The sequence below is a fragment of the Gymnoscopelus braueri genome, assembly GCF_963280865.1.
Source record: "Gymnoscopelus braueri genome assembly, chromosome: 5".
NCBI classification, from domain to species: domain Eukaryota; kingdom Metazoa; phylum Chordata; class Actinopteri; order Myctophiformes; family Myctophidae; genus Gymnoscopelus; species Gymnoscopelus braueri.
The window spans coordinates 56,211,186-56,233,258 of record NC_137606.1 but is presented as its reverse complement, the minus strand read 5'-3'; the positions used below and the strand labels follow the sequence as shown (position 1 = coordinate 56,233,258).

The following is a 22,073-nucleotide window of genomic DNA, read 5'->3' as shown; positions in this document are numbered from 1 at the left end:
CGAGGGCCACTGCATTTTACTGCATTTTACTGCTTTTATTTTATTTTATTTTATTTTTGTTTGCTTTATTGTTGAATTGGTTCTAACTGTAATTGTATTCTTGCTCTGTAAAGCACTTTGAGCTGCATTTCATGTCATGAAAGGTGCTATACAAATAAAGCTTATTATTATTATATTATTATCAAATTATTGGCTTAGGAATGCAACAAAAACAAAACAATCTCCATGAATTCAAGGCTTCATGGGGTGTGTAATTGATAGAATATAAGTAGTTTTTGGGGTGAACTACTCCTTTAACAAATCTGAATAATTACCCCACTTCCTACCAACCACAACCATAAAGCCCCTACTGCTGTACTGCCATCGGAAACTGAATTTCCCCCGCAGGATTAATATAGATCTCTATCTCTATCTCTCTCATAGATCTGTGCTTGGTTATTAGAGTGTGGGGGGTAATTTTGTTCCAGTTAGTATCAGCTATTAGTTAGATTTCGGTAGCCTAAGTGCCATAAGAAACCAAAATCCAAGCATCAGTAGAATAGAAACGGTAAATGCGATGGTAAATGCTATCAATCATACAGTATTTGCGGAAATGTAGCAGAAAGGATCCAGTTGTCAGCGACGCAAAATGTTAACGTGAAAAAAGGTACCACTTTCGTCCTCAGTTTTACGTAATTGGGATTGAAATTAATCGCTCAAAAGAAACACTCCCAGAGTGAGCTCCTTTTTTAAACAGTCCCGTATGACTGCTAACACTAAAAGCATAGTCTTACTTACTCTTTAGAGTCTTATTTTTAACCCATTAAGGCCTGAGGTTCCGATTCTACAAAATGTAAATTCTAAATTCTAACAGTTTTCTGAAATATCAGTGGTCCTCAAACGTTTTTCATGTCAAGGACCCCCAAGATTATATGTATTTGGCCAACAACCCCATCTTAAAATATTTTTATCCAGCCCCCCCCCCCCCCCAGAAGCAAAGATTTGAGTAAAAATGCTTGCTTTAAAAAAATATATATATTCAGAGATTTACACAAAGTTTCAGTATTTTTCAAAAATAGCAGATGTACAAGCTAAAAGTACAACATAATGGTTTAAGTGGTTACACGGATGCATTCCCGGTTTTAATGGGTTAAACTGTGTGTGTGTGTGTGTGTGTGTGTGTGTGTGTGTGTGTGTGTGTGTGTGTGTGTGTGTGTGTGTGTGTGTGTGTGTGTGTGTGTGTGTGTGTGTGTGTGTGTGTGTGTGTGTGTGTGTGTGTGTGTGTGTGTGTGTGTGTGTGTGTTTCCCTGATGACTGAAATACCCCTAGCCTTGGGGATTTCAACAAGCCCTATTCACTTGTATTTCTATGCTGGTGCTGTGTACTGTGATGACGCCCACTGTTTCTGACACGGTGCCCACAGAGCAGATGCCTTGTGGAGGTATTACGTAGGAGGAGGGGGGGGGGCGGGGTATTCTATTGTGTGTTCTCCACGAAGAGCCATAACTAGCCGTGTGTGTGTATGCTATACTTGTGAGGTTAGGAGTAGGCATTTAGGGGTTAGGCTTAGAGTTATGCCTGATGTATTCTAGTTGAGAGCAATATGTAAAAAGTAATATACAAAAAGTAAATAAAAAGGCATTCATAAAAGTGTGTCCCCACAAGTATAGCAATGCTAACGTGTGTTTTAGTCTTTTACTACTATCCTTCGCTCCTCTTCGCCTCTCTCATTATCAGCTCCTCCGATACCCCCAGGCAACAGGACTCTTCATGGGGTGCTACCAACATTATTATTGGTGTTTTAAAACACGCACACGCGCATGATTAATTTCCACTTAACACAATATCAGAAATTTGTTGGTATTAAATTAAACAGAATAGAGATGACACAACCATTACATTTAGTATCGTTGCTGTCGAGTGCACTACAAACCTTGTAAGAATATTGCGTAAATAGCAGATCTACAAGCTCACAACTCGTGAGCTTGTAGATCGGCTATCCTCGCTACGTATGTTGGACACTAGATGGTAAATGGTGCATTGCGGGATTGCAGAAATTGCGCATGATTTTACTGATTCCCGCAAATTTTGCACTTCTACATGCATGAGCCCACTCCCCTCCGTTGGCTTTACTTGTCGTTCTACGGCGTCACGCTGCTCGTGCACTGAAAATAACTGATCTGTAAGCTGGTGACGCATTGTGCACTTTTAGATCTGCTATTTTCGTCACGCAACACTTGATGTACCAATAGATATCTTGCGCAAACGTCTCTCCCCGATCTCAATTTCTCTATTTGGCTACGCCCCTTTCCCATTGCATTTGTCTACCTGGTACTTTAGTAGAGGTGGGACAAATATTGATACTGCGATATGTTGTCGGACTTCCTTTTACGACACGTTGTCTATACACTGGTGCCAAGTGTCTGTATTTTATTACAACACACAGGTGTTCTTTATTACAGATTCCCCCAATGCGCAAAGCACAAAGTCGCGACATAAGACCACTGCATCAGAGTAGTAGGTAATACAGTAGCTACTAGGCCCGTAACGATACAGTAACTGCATCGATGCATCGTTTTGAATTTTCAACGATCTACTATATCGATATGCAAACAGCTAAATATCGTATCGTTTGACTTTGTATCGTATCGAATCGTTTTGCAATGCAAATAATCGTATCGAATCGTTCTGCAATGCAAATAATCAATTATATCAAACTAAGTACTTTTAAGAAGAAAAAAAGAGAAAGAGGGGTTTATATCCAGTATCCAGGTATTTATTTTTCACACAGAATTTTTGGGTAAATAAATAGTTACTATATCGATTTTAAGTCATTGAATCGAATCGTATCGTTCTAAATTAACCTGTCCTGTATCGTTCATGTATCGTATCGACTAAATCACTGAATCGAAACATATCGTATCGTTCTAAATTAACCTGTATCGTTCATGTATCGTATCGACAACCAAGTATCGTGATACGTATCGAATCGTTGTTAAAATGTATCGTTACACCCCTAGTAGCTACTCATCATCCTCTCAGTCAGGTAGAACTTACACACATGCTGCACTATGTTAAGAGGATAAACACATCTGAAAAAGATGGGGAACAGACATTCCCTACAACCAACCCTAGTCAACAGCTTGCGGTGATTAATTACAAACCTTACCGTCTCCTTTCCTTTTCCTCGCATCTCAGCTCTTGTAATACACACCGTAGTTAATGTTATGGATATGATTTCTATTGTGATATAAGATGATGTTAAATGGATGCTGTGATAGTGCAGAGTGATAAAAAGCCAACTCCAACTTAAATGCGTATGGTCCTTTCTTAAAGGGATATTTCACTTTCAAAAAAACTTTTGGTCATTTTATCATCTACTCAGGCCTTTGTGAGCCCCCCAGACAGTTTTTAATTTGCTTGATTCAGTATTTAGATATTTGATATTCATTTTATCAGACACGCCCCCCACGTGAAATATCCCTTTAATTTTATACGTTAACCATTAACTAGTATTAAAAGCTGCACATTTCTGGTTAAATGGTTAACCATTCAAATAAAAGGGAGGAGGGCGCACACCAGTATTGGTGAGGTGCTGCTGACCTTGGTAAGTAAATATGAAAATAAAGAAAGAGGCCGCACACTCGTAGCTGCGATGCAGGATTTATTTGGAAACCCAACGTTTCGACCACGTAAGGTCTTCTTCCCTGAAGAAGACCTCGTAGCCACGATGCAGGATTTATTTGGAAACCAACGTTTCGACCACGACCAAGGCTTGTGTGGTCGAAACGTTGGTTTCCAAATAAATCCTGCATCGTGGCTACGAGTGTGCAGCCTCCATCTTTACTTTCATAAATGGTTAACCATTAACATTCCTAGGTACTGTGCAATTTGTTGCACATTGTTTCATGTATGATTGGCCAGTTTGTGGTGCCCATTAAATAATCTGGGACGGTCATGTCAATTCTGTGAATAAATAAATATGACAAAATTCCTGCTTTCTAACTTTTTATCTGTATTTTTTCTAGATGAAAAAATACAGATAACGTGTATCGTGATATCATCGTTACGAAGGGCCAAATATCAGAATTTGTCACAGTGTTGTGAGTTACTCGCCTCAAAAAAGGAAATTATCCGGCCAAAACCCGCAAAATGTGTGCCCCCCACACATGTGTGCCCCCCACACATGTGTGCCCCCCACACATGTGTGCCCCGGGGGCACACATGTGTGCCAGGTTGCGCACCCACTAGAGCTTATAAATATCGGCGCCCCTGGTACGAATTCCCCACATTTTGAAAAGAGAAATTCAGGCGCTGGTAACCTCTATTATACCCTGTCTATAACATTGCTGAGGTTACAGCGTTGTGCCCATGATGTTTTGGAGGTGTAGTAAATTTAGTGAAGAAAATCGTGGAGAATCAGCATAAATATGGAATTGAAGTGATCCCACATAACTGACGATTATGCAGTTAGAACAAATAATTGTGACCTGGCGATTACTATTTTTCTGCGACGCCATTGTACAACAAAGTAGAATCATTTTTCATCACAAATTTTGTGTGCAATGTGTGGTGTAACTGTTTTGTTGGTGGTTGCCCTCTAGCATAATATAAGCTCTCTCATCAACGGGTCTTTCTGCTTATACCCATCTGTCTGACGACTTCAGAAGAGAGCTTTTGACAACAACTGTTGTTGGACCTGTTTGGGTCACTGCTTGAAACAATGCTTTAAAAGTACACACTTGGGAGAGAGCTGCGTCAAAGGTTAAGGACAATCATTGTCGCAGCAAAGCCAACATTTTTATGTTTCACTCATAATGAGCACACAGTCCCAATTCTTCAACGTCTGCGAGATAGAGCAATTTGGGTCAGGCCAAGCAGCTCTTTCAGTTTGAACGCACAAGGCAGTTTGTGACATTTGCAAGCAAACCCAGCAATTTGCCGTGTTAAGGTTTTTGTTGTTCTCTCTCAAGTATGCCTGGAGCACCAAAAAAAGTGGAGTGATGCGAGAAATTGTCTTTATCCCTTTTCTTTCTTTTTGTCCTTTGTCCTGCCATTCTCCATTTTCACCAATATGCACGCACACACACACACACACACACACACACACACACACACGCACACACTTGTGTTTTGGTTTGTTTAAGGTGATTGTCCAGTGTAGAATGTTCTTTACAATCAGAGTTGGTGGTCTGCTGAATGGGGGGCTTAAGCTTAGAATGGGTCTTTTTTTTTTGGGGTGGAGAAACGGACCCCTGAACATCATCACCACCTGGACAAACCAAAGGGAACACCTTGTACCTGTCACTCTCAAACATTCAACACGGCGCTCGGGTGGCGCAGGGGGAAAAAGTACCTGCCCGCCACCGTGTGGAGTCTAGGGGTTCAAATCCACCGCGGTGCATCCATCTTGCCGAGTGTTATGAATTCAGTTGACCCCGGCCTCAATGTGGTCCTAGGAGTTATCCTCTAACTAACGTGGGTGAGTGAGTGGTGAGCTCGGGTAACAAGATGACACCAGGGCCACGCAGTGTCACACCACAAGTTTTCTCAAGTTTATTAACCCATTAACTGATTCACTGCCAATCACGTAGATCTACGTGAACCGATTTAAAGCCGCCACGTGCCAATCGCGTAGATCTACGTGAAGTGAAAAAAAAATGAAAAAAAAAAGATTTTTTTTTTTTCAATTTCACCCAAAGACCAAGGAGATATGATTAGTTGAAGATCTAGACTCCTATCCACTTCCTTGTTATCTTAAAACTTAAAAATTCTGTATTTCGGCTCCTGAGTACTTTTTTTTTCCAATGAAAAACTCTGGCACTGGCTAAAAAAATATGAAAATACCTCTGGCAGTTAATGGGTTATGACCTGAGGCGAATCTTTTTTTTTTCTTCTAAATCCTAAGTTTTTTTGAAAAAAATCCCCCAAAAAAAATCAAGATTTTTCAAAAATAGCAGATCTACAAGCTCATAGCGCGGCACTCGAGCTTGTATAGCTGCTATTTTTGAATAGCCAAAGAAATCTAAAGTGACACAGATGCGTTAAACACAACTCTCTATTCTCTCTCTCTTGCACACGCACACACACACGCGCACACTCTACTAACGCCCTCACCATCACACATACTGTACGTACATACAGTGGCTCCCGCTGAATCGGATATAGTGACAGCTGTGGGTCGCATGTTCCGTGACAGGAGGACCCTGTGGCGGGGGGGGGGGGGGGGGGCTATAGGTAGGCCACCTGTCCACATGCTAATGATCATTAGCATGATATATATATTGTCGGCCCCTCTCACTGACTGTTGGGAGGGGAGGGGCAGGAGGAGCAGTGGAAGGAGAACGGGTGAGGGAGGGCAGAGAGAGGAGTGGAAGGGTAGTTGTGTACCGGAAAGAGTAGTGGTTCCCAAATGGTGTGCCGCCGCGCCGAGGGCACACACACCGATGGGCCATGACACAAGTCCAGGTGTACCTTTTAGGATTTTGTGACACAACCACACATTATCAGAATCATCTTTGTTGTCACATCACAGGTTTACAGGTGTACACAGGTGGGTGGAATTAGGTTTCATACAAGCTCCATCCTTTGTAGTTATGGCAAGGAAAACAGGTTGGATACACACAATGTTCCTATTAAAGAGAATATATATACATAGACATGGATTTTTTGACTGATATCTTTATTGATCATGAAATTAAACAGTATGTCACATGTAACATACATCTGAGCCACCATAATCAAAAGGCTAACGCAAAAAGGCTTACAGCTTGTTTCCATTGCAGGAAACAACTTGCCCTTTGGTGTGCCTTGGGCACAATACGTTTTGAGGGGCTAGGTTGTCTTTTCTTTTTTTTACCCTGTTGAACAATTAAAGGGAACCTCCGCACACATTGAAACTGTGCAAAATCAGATTTTCTATTTCATAGCAAGCTTTCGGTCATAGCCACCTTCAGGCAAGATGCCTGAAGGTTGAGTGTTAGGAGGCTCCCTTTAATTGTTCATTGGGTTTCCTTTTGGCTCCAGTACCTCACACAAGTCTACTGGCAGACGAGCTGTGTTTTTTTTTCACTATTGTCTTTGTTTCCAGTTAAAATGTTGTATTCAGAATAGGTAATACGCTAATTATAGAAAGTACATAATGTCTTCCCCCCCCCCCCTTTTCCTACATTCAAATACAGACCATACAGTATACAGAAATTCACGCCCAACATAAGTACATGACATTTGGTTTAGGGGATAGATTCGTGGAGATAATGAGGGAATGAGAGGAGAATAAGTGCTGAGTTGACAGGCTAGGAACCAATCAACTCCCTAGGGGGCGGGGCTGTCCTGTCTCTGTAGCCAGAGGGAGAACCTCTCCAATGGGACAGCAATGGATCAGCGGCGATGCAACACACACACACTTGTTGTTTGAAGATTTTCGACTGGGTCCAAAATAGGGACTCTCAAATAGGGTTGAAACTGGTCAACAGACAAGTATTCATACTTGTCATATTATATAGTCATAACTGAGTGAGTGCAAGTACACTTCTTTCAGATGATGCTGAAGTTGGTTAGCAATTTGAGAAATATAATTGCTGAAAGGATTCGGTTTGATTAAAACATTTGCATGTTGGGTTTCTAGATTTATCAATATAGACCTCTGTAGCTTAGGGTTGTAACCGTATACAATTTCAAGGTATACCGCATTATCAAGCGACTACGGTATCATTTATGTTTGTTACAATGCTGTTGCATGAGAGGTTCCGTTAAATGCATACCAACGCACATATTGTATGGACTAATTATTGTATTTACGGACTAAAGTCTTTCTTGATTCAATTTCTACCTGTTTGTAACTGTTCACACGTCCAATGTATTTAGATCCTACACTGTGGTAATCATAATTAATTGATTGCATTCCAGAGACACGTGCAGAGCAGGGTACTTGCCTTATTACAGAGAGCCAACTACCATTGGCTTAAGACCTTTGTAGACAGGGTGCGATTATCGCATCGCCGCATCGCATCGCCGCACGGTAAATTCGGAGCCGGTGTGCATGAGGTCATTGAGAACCATGTGTTCATTTAAAAAATTATATTGTCTGTTTTTTCAGTGCGAAAAATCACACAGCTGAAAACCCACCTCTTCAGGAAACACTACCCATCCTCTCTGCCTGGCCTACTTGTTGTTAACTAGATGTACGAACGCTTGTGTTATTGTTGTACTGTTTTATTGAATCTTGTTTAGTCGATACACTTATTTGTTTTAGCTCCTGCTCATTTGATTTAGCTATTGTTGTCTCATCTGTCTAAGGAAAATAGGTAGCTGATATATTGCACTTTTACCTTAGCGCTAGGTATACTCTTGGTTGCTTGTTTTTGCAGAAAATGCACTTAATACTTCTGGTGATTAGTAGTTTTCGTTCCCTACCTATGTTGAATGCACTTATTGTAAGTCGCTTTGGATAAAAGCGTCTGCTAAATGACTGTAATGTAATGTCTGCAAAGGCCTTTATTGAGAGCATTGCCCTCGCTACCTCTGTATATGAAGGCCTTCGTAGCCCCTGCCATTTATGATTCTGAGGAAGATGCAGTAGCATCGAAATGTCAGTCGATGTCTTGTACTCGGCACCTTTTAATAAAAGAGGCTTCGATCGTCTGAGCTGCTCCAGAGTCTTCTCTACAACATACCGACGCGTTTCAGTTCAATAAGCTTCACAGCTAAATACGTTTGTTTGTTTTTTCGATGGGCCATAGCATAACATCCACTAATAGGTCCTACCTTACCTGGTACTGCAAGTGGTACTATACTGGCATCTTGGAGTGTGTTTTTAAACCCTCAGGTGGGGCTTTTATTTTATATTCCCTGATGATGCATTCATTGAAATGCTTTATGAGTGACCTAATTAGATGTTTTATTTGGTACAAATCAGCCTTACTGCAGTCCCTGGATGCTGGAGTTAATAGTGTCTCTGTGTGACTGTTGATACAATGGTAGCCTGCACTATAATACTCGCAGTGTGAGTAGAATGAGATATATTTTTTGTTATTTTGTTGCACTCCCTCTGGTCCTCAGCTATTGTTGCGAGTTTAGTAAAAATAGTTTTCCTCTATGTGTGAGTGATGATTCAGCTTGAGTGGTGGGCTCTGAGAATCAGATGACAGCCAGTATCGATCACACCACAAGCTCTGAAGTTTATTAAACACATAGAGGAGATATATAGAGTACTGGCCAGGAGATATGAGTCATAACAGACACAGTAAGGAACAGTATGGTATGTATGAACTATGTATAAATACACGATGAAACATGGTATGATGTTTACAGTGTAGATGAGTTGTACTTCAACAGCAGTTGCCTCTTTGGGCATGCATACAGTATCTGGTAAAGCAATGACCATGGTGTCACAAGCAGATAAAGGTCAAGCACGTCAAGCCTAAAAATACAGTAATATCTTAAATACACACAAGTCGATTGATCAAACGTTCTCTGGAGGACACAGACACACAGAGATTCCGTGCGTTTACAGACTGATTAATAATAATTATGAATATTATTATTTTAATTGGAGGCATGTGATGTATTGTGGGAGTGTCTTTGAAATGGCAAACAAAACTCCAGATGAGGGAGAGGATGTCACAGAACAAACCATGTAAACCTGGTCGGGACATGACAGGGTTAATAGGCCTACATTCATAACAATACGCTGCTTCATATGCCTGCCATACCACCATCAATAGGCTGCTTGTCACTTCACTTCATATGGAGAGCAAGTCCGCACTGAAGCCCAGTCACTGAATGCACTCATCAAGGCAGCACATCACAAGTTTATTTTGTTGTTTTGGTCGTCAGCTGTTCCTCTCTGCCCTGGCAGCTCCTTTGTGACTCTGGCTCAGCACTGGATCATGGCTTACAGCACTCTGTCCAAGCTCATGTCATGTGTGCTGGATCATGGCTTACAGCGCTTTGTCGTAGCTCTATATTACATTATCTGTTTGCTTATCTTGTGTTGTTTTCTGCTCGTTTGTATTCTTTTGGTCTCCTATTTCTAATGGGCCAGAGTTTTGTGCTTTTCTCATTTGATATTTTATTGTTTGCTGCTTTTTTCTTTGATGTTCTTATTAATGCACATCACAAACATACACACAGTCTCTCTTCCTTACACACAAAACATAGCCATAATATACTTGAGTTTAGGGGTGTCACAATTATTATTATTTTTAATCGAACAAATGTATCTATCAAAATGACCTTAAAATCAAAAGCCAAAGTGCCATCGAGAGCTTGAATGGCACGTGCACACTGTGGTTACGTAACACGCCGCTTACATGGCAGAAGGTACTTTACCACATTCCTAACCTGCAAAAGCCAATAGGATTAAAATGATTAAAAAAATACGTTTTTATAGTGAGTAAAAAAAAAATCTAAAATGTAATCAGCTTTTGACCTTAAAATCGAAAGTCAAATTGAATCGTGGATTCGGAGAATTGTGACACCCCTGCTTGAGCTACAAATATTACGTATAGCCCAGCATTTTTCATACGCTAATCACAACAAGAAACAATTGATTTCTCACACCCGGCTATCAACTTAGACATGAATGTAGTTCCCACATCTTTTTTTTTCTCTCCACCATATTTGCGATGCATTAATCGATAAGGGTACGTCACACACACTTTACATTCATGGGGTATTGTGTACACACACTTGTGTTGCCGTCACTAATCATCCGCTGTGGCCGTGGCGCTTTGCTTTGCTTTACTTTGCTGTGTTCATTGTAATCATGACCCTCTCGCTGTTTTAATTTCAGATTTGCATACCCACTTCCACCCCTTCCTCATTTGCATACAGCGAGAATGGCAGGCGGGCATCCCACAGACAAATTCAGTTTCATGTATCAACCAGACACGCACAAGAGGTACGGGACATGCACTCACACGTGTGCACGCACACACACACACACATACACACTCAAATGAGCCCACTCAAACCAGGTAAGTGAGAGGCGAAGTCTACCATCCACACAGTAAAACCAGTGGAGAAAGGTGCCACCAGTTTTCTACATCGCCCTGCTCAAATCCATAGCAGGGTACCAACACAGCATCTGTGTTTCCAGCAAATAGCCTTTTCCGCGAGGACCAAGTTGACCGTGGAAATGCAAAATCAAGCTCAAAATTATCTGCAGTAGCACTTGGAAGAAAAGAGAACCCTGACTATCCCGTCACGTAGAGCCCGAAGACCTGATGCCAGATTCCTGGGTCCCGATGCTGATCCAGATTGTGGAGAGAGCAAAATCAGTTCTAATCAATTTGAAAAAGTTTATTAACCCATTTTGGGCGGGAACCTCTTTTTGTAAGTATACCTTTCAGGACTGGAACCCCTTTTGGAGTTCCTGTTGCTATGTACAGTATATAGCAACATGCATTTTTTGTAATTTTTGAATAAATATTTGAACTTTTTCAGAAAACTTAGGTCAGGATTTAGAAGGAGTTTTTAGAATCGGCCTCAGGTCTAAGTGGGTTAAAAAATTTAACATTCTAAAGCAGCCAATCTACAAGCTCAAAACGCGATGTGAGCCTTTGAGATCTGCTCTTTTAGAAAACTTGAAATCTTTGTTTGTAACGGCATGCCCAAAATAGGGACCACAGGTTGAAAGAGGTTAAACATCGGGGAACGGGTTGCATAATTGTCGATACTGATGTAAAAAAAAGAAGTCAATTAATAGCCGATATATCTCAGCCATATCTCGGCCAAACCAGTACATCAGTCTGGCTCCACTGTCACATATAGAGACTAGCGCTATCAATTGATTCCTGGTTATCCAGCCCTAGTGAATTAGCTTTGTTCGAGGCAGAGTAGAACAATGGTTCTCAACGTGGGATGCAGGGACCCTCAGGGTTCCTTGAGGGGGTTCCCAAGGGACCCTCGCAGGTCTGTAACTACAAATGGAGCCGTACGGTTCCATTTGGTTCCATTTGGTACACTCTCAGAGTCACGGGGGTTCTTGAGATGAAATAATGTGAGAGCCAGTGCTGTAGAAGAAACAGTGGTTCTCAACCTGTGGGTCGGGATCCCCAGGGGGGGTCCCCACATGATTTTGGTGGGGGTCCCCAGATGACAGTGAAGTGACAATTTAACAATTTAATTTTTAGACCTTTTTAATACCTTAAAAAAATACCATTACAGTATCAAAAGTAATCAACAAACTATACTATACAAACTGGTCAAACATTGGCCAAATTGTCAAATAATATAAGAAAGAAGCAAAACATTTGAAAAGGGACGAGCTACAAGCTCACACCGCCTGCGAGGCGTTGTGAGCTGAGCTTGTAGATCTGCTATTTTCACACTATTTATCTGAGGGGTCCCCAGTTCAAATGTGATTATTTTGGGGGGGTCACGGCCTGAAAAGGTTGAGAACCACTGGTATAGAAGAACCCAGGATGCTGCTGTGGGTGGACCCGCATGTCCTCGTCTCTGCCAGCCAGCCGGCGCTGCAACGACCCTGTTCATAATGTTGAAACCAGGTGAAGGTGACGATTCCTGCACCATGACGCCAGCGAAAGCTACGTTCATTTGAACGTAGCCGTAAGAATCTGAATGTGGCGTTTAATACATATGAGTGTTTGAGGCTGATAATCCTAACAATTTCCAATTTGCATGGCTTAGGCTTATCTCTCTCTTTCTCTCTCCCTCTTTCTCTCCCCTCCATCATGTCTCTGTATCCACCCTGTTACTCCTCCATTTGCTGTCCCATTCTCTCCATTTCTCCCCTCAAATGTCTCGCTCTCAGTAAGAACAGGTTAGCTTCGGGTATGAATCCAGTCTACAGCCCCGTTCAGCCTGGCGCCCCCTACGGAAACCCCAAGAACATGGCCTTTACAGGTAACAAACACACACTTTATTTTGTTAGCGTGTTAAATATATTCTGCTATATTGTGAAAGACACATTTTAAGGGAATACTTCACCCTCAAAATGAAAATTTCTATCAGCTACTCATCCTGTGAAGCTGAATTCATTGAGAATTGTTGTTGTTGTTGTTGCGTTCCTTCACTGTGAATTAAGATTACAAAAATGAAGAAAATAACGATTAATTGAAGTTAATAGGTGGCCAAGATTAACAACAGCCAAATCTGAAAAATAAGTTCATAAACTCTCACACGACTCTCACATTATAATCCAAGTGTCCTGTATCCAGTCATATCCGTGGTACTTTAAAAACACTCCATTGTCTCTGAAACTAAACAATAGCATTTAAAACACTTGTGGTGTTTTTAAATACTAAATACACAATGAGCGTGTCTGGGCGTGTGCGTGACGATCAACATGAGCCAAGTTCAAAAGCATGCACTTAAACTTGACATGTGATACTCGTTCATGAATAAGACTATTTACACATAGTTCTAAATAGTAAAGTTTGAGTGAGAATGCAGTGTTTTGGAAGTAATGAGCATATGACCGGATACAGACAGTGGTGGACAGTAACTAAGTACATTTACTTTGTTATTTGAGTATCTGTACTTTACTTGAGTATATTTCACTCACCCATTTGTACTTTTGACTCCACTACATTTCTAGAAAGGGAAAAAGTATATTATGAATTAACCATTTAAGCCGTATTTCAAGATTAGTAAAGCGTTGCGTTGTGAGCTTGTAGATTTTTCTTTGATCGTTTTTGGAAAATGTCAAAATTTTAATATAACAATACTATAAAGAAAACATCACATGGATGCACCTGGGATGTATCATCAGTGTTGTAGCCTGGGGTCGGGTGTTTCGGGTCTCGCAACAACATACACCCCCGCCCATGTGACCCAGCCGGGGTTGATCAAGCCCCGACTTACGTTACGTTTAACCCGGGTACAAATTTGAACAACTTTTCACTTGTAGTAGTCATATTTGACCAGGAGTATCTATAATTTGGATCCACCCCTGGAAACGGGACACTTGGGTTAGACTGTGACTAACTCTGTGAGTTGGAGTTTATACTTTTGATTTAGTTTTGCTGTTAGTCTTGACCTCTTAACTTCAATTCATAAAGTATTCTCTGTTCATTCTCCATGAATTCAAGGTTTCACGGGGTGAGTAAATGATAGTAAAAAAGTTATTTTATTACTTTTGCTTAGTTGTTTTAGCTTGTAGATCGGCTATTTTTGTGTTTCACTGTTGTACAACAAAGTATAGAATAGGGCTTAAATGGTGAATCAGACGTTCACGTTGACTTGTAAAAAAAAAAAAAAGATGATCATAGAAAATGCTCTTCTTAATTATTAATTTAATTCAAAATGTGTTCAATAGGAAAATCGCTAGGAAAATGACTGATACTTACATACTACATCTAACTGTAAGGAAAGGTTGTGGATGATACATAGTGAAGACAGTATCTGATGACAGTTGTCACATGGGCAGATGGCAAACTAGGGCTGGGCAATTATGAACTAGCTTTTTTTATTTAGCTTTTTGACTTAATGAAGAGTGTCTTGGACTCATTTCCTTTTTGACTATGGATGATTTCCCCCTTTTTAGACCAAATAGCACCTTCTAAGATCTCTGTCTTCACAAGACTTGAATGCGCTAGCCCTCCTTTTTTCTAATTTTATGGCTGGGAAATATGGACAAAATGAAATGTGATATTTTTGACCAAATACCTCTATCGATAGTTATGTACAGAAAGGGTAGCCAAATTAAATCCAAATAGAAGGAACCATCGGGGGTTTTCTAACTGACTATGAACCAGGGACCACCACCCCGACTAAGAATTAACCTGGGGACCACTGTTGTGTTGAGAGGGGCGATATGGGTGTGGTGTGGGGGGAAAAGCTTGAAATTAAATAATGACTGTTAAGGGCCAAATTTAATTTGTTAATTCGAGGTGAATTAAATCAAGTCCTTAACAGCAACTTATGTATGAGAGAGCAGACACATGCGATTGATTATGAGCACATTTCCTAATAATGGTGACACAACCAGACAATCCGGTACAGTTTCCCTTGAGATTCTAACTCCCATTTATGTGGAAGTTCTTCACATCAGACTTCCCAGTAACTGATAACATTGATGCGTCATTATACGTACTGCACTGTTTCTCAACAAGTGGTCGATAAAATAAAACACAAATCTTCACTTTCACCTAATCTAAATGCATGGTCAGGGACCACATGCAATTCCTTCACGGACCACCAGTGGTCCGTGGACCACCAGTTGAAAACCCATGATTTAGAAGATCTACATACATATGGCTGGATTTGGTTAAATGTCTGCTACTGTGGGATTAGAAGTTGGACTTGAAAAAAGTTAGGCTATGTTCAGACTGGCATCACAAATCAGATGTTTGGCCTAACAAGATTTGAATCAGATAGTTTTTTTTAATCAAATCTGAACAGCAGAAAAGCACAGGGAAACTGACTTTTGAGAACCAAATTTTAACCACATTCCTATGTGGTTTGAAATGCAATGTAGGTCTGCTATTTTTGGTGAGTGACACCGTCATATGACAGAGTACTCACAGTAGGTCCACAATGTCTGAACACACAAATCAGATCTGATCACTTGCAAATAACAGTGTGGACAGTCTGTCCTAAAGATCACATTTAATAACTGTGAGGACAGTCAGTCCTAAAGATCACATTTAATAACTGTGTGGACAGTCTGTCCTAAAGATCACATTTAATAACAGTGTGGACAGTCTGTCCTAAAGATCACATTTAATAACTGTGAGGACAGTCTGTCCTAAAGATCACATTTAATAACTGTGAGGACAGTCAGTCCTAAAGATCACATTTAATAACTGTGTGGACAGTCTGTCCTAAAGATCACATTTAATAACTGTGAGGACAGTCAGTCCTAAAGATCACATTTAATAACTGTGTGGACAGTCTGTCCTAAAGATCACATTTAATAACTGTGTGGACAGTCTGTCCTAAAGATCACATTTTTTTTTTTTTTCTAAATTTTTATCCCGCGATTTTTGTAACCCATTTTTTTCACCCGGTGCCAATTTCCTAAGTGATCCTGGGCACTACACCAGCCCTACACCAGTATTACACCTGTCACCCCACAGTAGGGAGGCCAGGGCCGAGCTCATGCTTCCTTCAGGCATGAGAGCCAACTGACCTTCTTGTCACCTGACAGGGGGGAGTTTCCCTGGTTGGACGTAGCGCGTGGAAGGAACACGTTATTCCAACCAGTTCCCTTCCCCTCCATCAGGCGCCCCGGCTGTCATGGGGGAGGCGGTATAGTGACCAGGATTACTACATGTTTTTGTGAGGGTATTAACTACCCTAGGAGACACGGGGAGAACATGCAAACTCCACACAGAGTAGGCCCTTTCGCCAACCCCACCTAGGGTATGGGCTAAAGATCACATTTAATAACCGTGTGGACAGTCTGTCCTAAAGATCACATTTAATAACTGTGTGGACAGTCTGTCCTAAAGATCACATTTAATAACCGTGTGAACAGTCAGTCCTAAAGATCACATTTAATAACCGTGTGAACAGTCTTAAAGGTAGCTCTCCACCAAACAGACTACTACAGGTTACTACAGACTGGCAGTCGAATGAAGTCGGGAGATCAGTCGTTTGGAAGGTGTGAAAAAAAGTAGCTGAATGCACCTAAGGGCCAACACCCGACAGGCGGCTACTATGGTGCTAAAATAGCCTATGGCAAGAAGTTAAGATGTGTCGAAAGTCGACTAGATTTTTGTCTCGTTGCTCCTATCGATTCTAGAAATAGAATAGAAAAAAATATCATTTTTTATGGCTTGTTCAAAAACGTTATAAACATTACTGTTTTCCAAAATAGCCAGTTCAAAATGTAAAAAAAAATCTAATGTTTTCCAAATGGGAGTGTGTGCGTCTGTGCTGCTCTAGTGCATGTCCGGTCTGGTCATGTGCGCGCTGACAAGTTTTGTTTACTTTCTGCTTGTGCATGCTCGAAAGCCCGCTTGAAAACGGCAGCTTCACATAGGAGTGCGGTGTGGGATGATCTAGTCAGGATTGACGATAAAACGGTGCAAAGCAAATTGTGCAGCACAAAGTATGCATATCAACATCAGCGAGACACCCAAAGCCATCACACAAGCAAAGCAGATAGGCAGACTTCACCGTGAAACCTCGCCATTGTGATGACCGGCAGGCAGAAAAGATCACTGATTTGCCAGCCAAGATAATAGCCGAAGATGCCTATTAGCGTTGTCGAGGGGAAAGGCTTCCGTGAGCTGATGGCATTTCCAGAACACACCGTGCCAAAAAATGACAACACGGCGAGAGAGAGAGAGAACGTACACTGAGGTAACTGGAACGATCGCCCCAAAACTCACTAGCCCCCATTTTTACTGAGGTAACGTTTAGGAGTAGCCTACCTGGTGGCGACCGTTCTCAGGTCGCCGGATTTGATCCGGGGTGACAGTGTTTTGGGGCGAGCATTCTTGTATTCGCTGATTTAACCAGAACACTCCGTAAGACGTTATAAATGCTTATATCCAGGCCATATAGCTACATATTGTTGAACGTGTTGTTACTATTATTATTTGGCATCGGCAAGAAGAGCTGAGTCTGAGTTCTTCCTAATTTATCAAAGGTAGGCCTCGTTAGTTAAGCTGCTGTTGCCTACGGATTATAGTGTTCTGTGTTAACTCTTTCAGTGCCAAGAGTATTTTCATAAAGTACTCCCCCAGTGCCAGCAATTTGCGTTTTTTATTTTGTAATTTTTCATTCAAATAAATGATCTGATTGGGGTTTTAAACCCATAATACAGTTCTACCAGTAGAGAGCAACAAATCGACACATTGATGACCTCGCTGGCTCACTCACCCCCTCCCAAACAGGCTCACGTCATATCCGGTCATAACCGGATGTTGACATTTTCGACAATCGTTGATCGGGCTAAATTACGATGCGATACACGACTACGATGACTGATCGTCACCCAGACCAAAGAGAGTAGACGTGGACCTCTCCGTTCGCTTTTTATACCGTGTGAAAAAACGTGACTTTCCCTATTCTGGCCGAAAATCACCGGAGAAAAACAACGTGACCCGGAAATGATTTTTTCTTTTTTTACATCCGGCTCCGGGTGAGTCTGAAGGAGTCAGGAAACGAAAGTGATCATGAAAAATAAACAGAATAGCGCGACCACAGTCAAAAGTAAAAACTCGGGATTTCTCGTGCTGGCACGGAGGGTACTCGGGAAAAACTCGGGATATCTCGGGGCGTGGCACTGAGAGTTAATAAACTAAAAAAAGAAAGTATTTTTTATTGTCATTAGGGCTTTGATACTTCTAAACATTCTAAACATGATGGGTGCGGTTGTGGTGCTTAAAGGAAAGCTCAGTTTGCGCTCTCCTCTAAACTGCTGTGCAGAAGGGGAAAAAAAGAAGAAAAATCGACTGCATCGATAAATGCCGTCGACACTAAATACTGAATACTAAATACCGTTCACATCCCTACTTTCGACTCTTACTGCAACAGCATGGGGTCTGTTCGGCATCAGACGCTATAATGGCAGCTTTTAGATGGTACTTTAAGTAAGTTAAACAGATCAGGACGATGCAGGACTCAGTTGTCAGGAAACAAAACTCCATACTTTATTGTAGATCTCATCACAGCAGAGAGAGACTAGTGTCTCCCTCCAGAGCTTCCCCCAGCACTACCCAACACCAATGTCTTAGACACATTTATACTGGCAGGATGGTACACAGAGGTATAACAGATGGTCATGCCTTACATGGGCTTTATTCTATAACTGACTCGCACATAGTCGGCACGTTTGAATTAAGTTTGCATGAGAAGGCTGTTTGCAAGGAGTTTGTCAAGGAGAGGAGTTTGACAGGGAAGAACAGGTGATGATTGTTGCCTCTTACTAATACATTCAATTAATCAATACCACCACAACGCTTTCCAACACTTACCGCCGCTAACGTCGGTGTGGTGGAGAGCTGCCTTAACTCATTCACTGCCAAAATAAATAAATCATCCACTGCCAGCGATTTTTTTTTTTAAAAGATCAGATTTGAGAAAGAAATTTGATTTGCCTGCTCTCTGAACAAGCATACAATAATTGCAGATGATGAGCAACACTTAACACACTTGGTCTGTCTCTGCCTCACTCACACCTCACCAGAATAGATTTGTCTCAGGTCTGCATCTGCTTTATGTGTCACAGACGTGTGTGTGTGTGGGGGGTGACTTTAAATCAATATCACGATTGTTTCAAACTTATGTGCCGATTATGATTAATGAACCATTATTCAAACGAAAACGTGAAATTAGCCGATATACAAGCTCACAACGCGATGCGGTGTGTTGTGAGCTTATAGATCGCCTATCTTTGCATACCACGATTGTACAACAAAGTATAATACAGGGTTAAATGGTTAGTCAGACTTATTGGTTTATTTGAATATAACAAAATGGATTCAACTTTTTGAATGAATGTTCCAAGTCATTATTGGTTTTGATATATTTTCGGTTAACCGCCCACCCTAGTCTGAGCTCACTTGCACTCAGCTGCACACATAGCTAATTATGTTTCTGAATACACAGTACATCTCCTCCTCCCAGCATATTGGGTAGGTGTGTCTCATCATTGTGTGTACATGTGCGCGCTGTGCGTTCACTAGACTGTGTGTTATTAGTGCAGACATTTTTTAATGAGTGCCATCTGTGCACATTTTGTTCGGGCCACGTATCCGTTTGTGTGCATCTGTGTTGCTTGCATGTATACACGACCGATGGTTGTCCTTTATGGTGTGTGTGTTCATGTGTGCATCTTAAAAACAGGGCAATAGACTATTATAAATGCTGTAAATTTAATTAATTCAAAAACTGTACTTATGTTGTAATTTGGCGTTCACATAAACAATAAATATTGTATATTTTCACAACGGCTACATCTGCCCCACCCCCAACATTCAGAAATCATCCAGTCAATAAGGTTTTGTGACATCATTATTGGAAGAAGTCCAATACTCTCTCTCTTTGACTCCCAATTTCTCAAAGTATCTCACCCAAGCTCCGTATAAACAAATAGAATACAGCAGTTTTTTTCCACCAATATAGTACCTACAAATTCCAGAGCATTGTCAGTATAGCTGGTTTTGAATGCAAGACAATTAACATGTATAGGCCAATATTATGCCAACTACAGTCAATAGACTAGCAACTTCCTCCACATCTTCATACTTTAAAACATATTTTAACTGGGATTTTAGATGTGGTCACCCCTGGATTAATGAATTGAGATCTTTATTTTATTCTAATGGTTTGTTTTGTATTTTCCAAAATAAGTTACTATGTGACATTAATGAAATTAGAAGTACAATGTTCTCCAGGTATAAAGAAAAATTGTGTAGTGATATATAGTATAAACCTAGCAAACTTATTGTCTCATAGGACAGGTACACTGTACACTGTAGAACCTTATGTGAAGTATAAGCAAAAGACAACAATCTTTCTGTGCACAAATACGGTCAGAAACATTACCATCAGCGCTGGACACTGGCAGGTTTAATGCCAGAGGAAGAGAGATACTGTTTGTTTTGTGAAATTGAAAATTAGGTTCCCTTTTTGTTTTATTGCCCTAAATATGATGATATAAGAGAGGTATTTGATAGTCAGAAGTATTCTATTTGATGATTTCCTTGAGTTAGATGATTATGAAAAACTTGATATGTTTTGTTAAAGGAGCTTTTGTTGTGGCAGATTTTATCTGTCAAACTTGGGAGAGAAGACCGAACACTCTGTATAATTCTGAGATGTAATTGAATGTTTTATGTGAATATACTGTAAACAGGATGTAAGCGTAAAATGGTGTCTTATAAACCCATGAGGGTTGGGCACTTTGTGTGCAGGACACGAAAATACAATTATTTATCTATCCATCTATCTACTGCTTTTTCAGCAGTTACGGAGAACTTTTCAACATTTTAAGTCATTTCCCTCTAATTGTTTTTACTGTTGTACTGTACCAAACCGACCAGCACCAACTTTGTTGTGCACACTGCCAGTAGTCACAGAAGTACCTCCAATATCTTCCACATTGTTTTTTTCTTTTTGAAATATTTAACTTTCATTTTATAATGGAAGAGAATGGGGGTTTGGATCGAGCTGAAACCTAGCCCAATTTAGGAGTCTTATGTCACAGATATGTCGTAGACTACTGACATGACACAGGCTGGCCACATGCAGCGGCGCAAATCTGGGTTGAGGCTAGAGCGCGTCGCCCGCACGGAGCACATGGGCATCGAAATTAGATTTTTCTTTGTTATGTTAATTCTTCATTATTGATTACGATGCATAAGTTGGTTCAGGTTCTATTAAATAAGTATTCTTTTATCATTTTAACTTATTCTAAAATGTACTGGGGGGGTCCAATCTGAAGCTAGGGGGTAACCCCCCCGTCCCCCCCCCCCGGGATTTGCGTGCCAGGCCACATGGCCAAAAGTCTGAGATCCACATTGGAGCCACGTCGTACCCACAATGGATTCCAAGATCCATTTTTCCATTTTCAAGAAGCAACTGCTATTGTTGTTTAGTTCTCAAGTTTCTCAACTATGTAAAATATCTGAAGTTGTCTCTTATATATTTTGTCCTAACTTCAATATTTGTTTATTCTTTTGTGTGTTTAATTCAGGCTATCCTGGAGGTTATCCCACAGCCGCACCGACCTACACACCCAACCTCTATCAGACAGGAAGTCCTGGATATCCACCAGGTAAACCTTATTCAAAAGCAGCACAAGCTCATAACGCGCCACGCCGCACTGTGGATTTGACGTTGACTCTGTGTCTAGTGTTGAGCTCCTCCCCGAGACCCCCGGTGACTGTTGAGGCTCGGGTTGAGTAGAGCACAGGTGTGGTCGTCTTGATCCTGTAGTGGGAGGACCTCCCCCAGTTCTTCCAAATAAACGTGGTTTTAGTTGGTATGATTAGCTTTTAGATTGGCTATTTTTGAAAGTTTTTGAAAATCTTCGTTATTCAGTCACACAAATGTACTCTATGAAAGAGCCAGGCCTTAGTACTGGTAAAACTACACCAGGCACACACATGGTCTACTGATAAGTGTTCTGTTTAATGGAGGAATAGAGGCCGTGATTTATGATGGTTCTA

General features: G+C 41.0%; 1 protein-coding gene across 6 annotated transcripts in view; it reads left to right on the top strand.

The window, feature by feature from the left end:
- Positions 1-22,073, top strand: part of fam168a (family with sequence similarity 168 member A) — a 49,399-nt gene that overhangs the window by 14,831 nt on the left and 12,495 nt on the right. For 5 of the 6 annotated variants that reach the window (XM_080429595.1, XM_080429594.1, XM_080429593.1 and 2 more), the window contains exons 2-4: positions 10,775-10,882; positions 12,758-12,849; positions 21,599-21,679. In XM_080429595.1, coding sequence (XP_080285721.1) covers positions 10,821-10,882; positions 12,758-12,849; positions 21,599-21,679 — 235 coding nt within the window. In that variant the 5' untranslated portion in view covers positions 10,775-10,820. The remainder of the gene's footprint in view (positions 1-10,774; positions 10,883-12,757; positions 12,850-21,598; positions 21,680-22,073) is intronic. The other variant, XM_080429596.1, reaches the window with a different exon arrangement.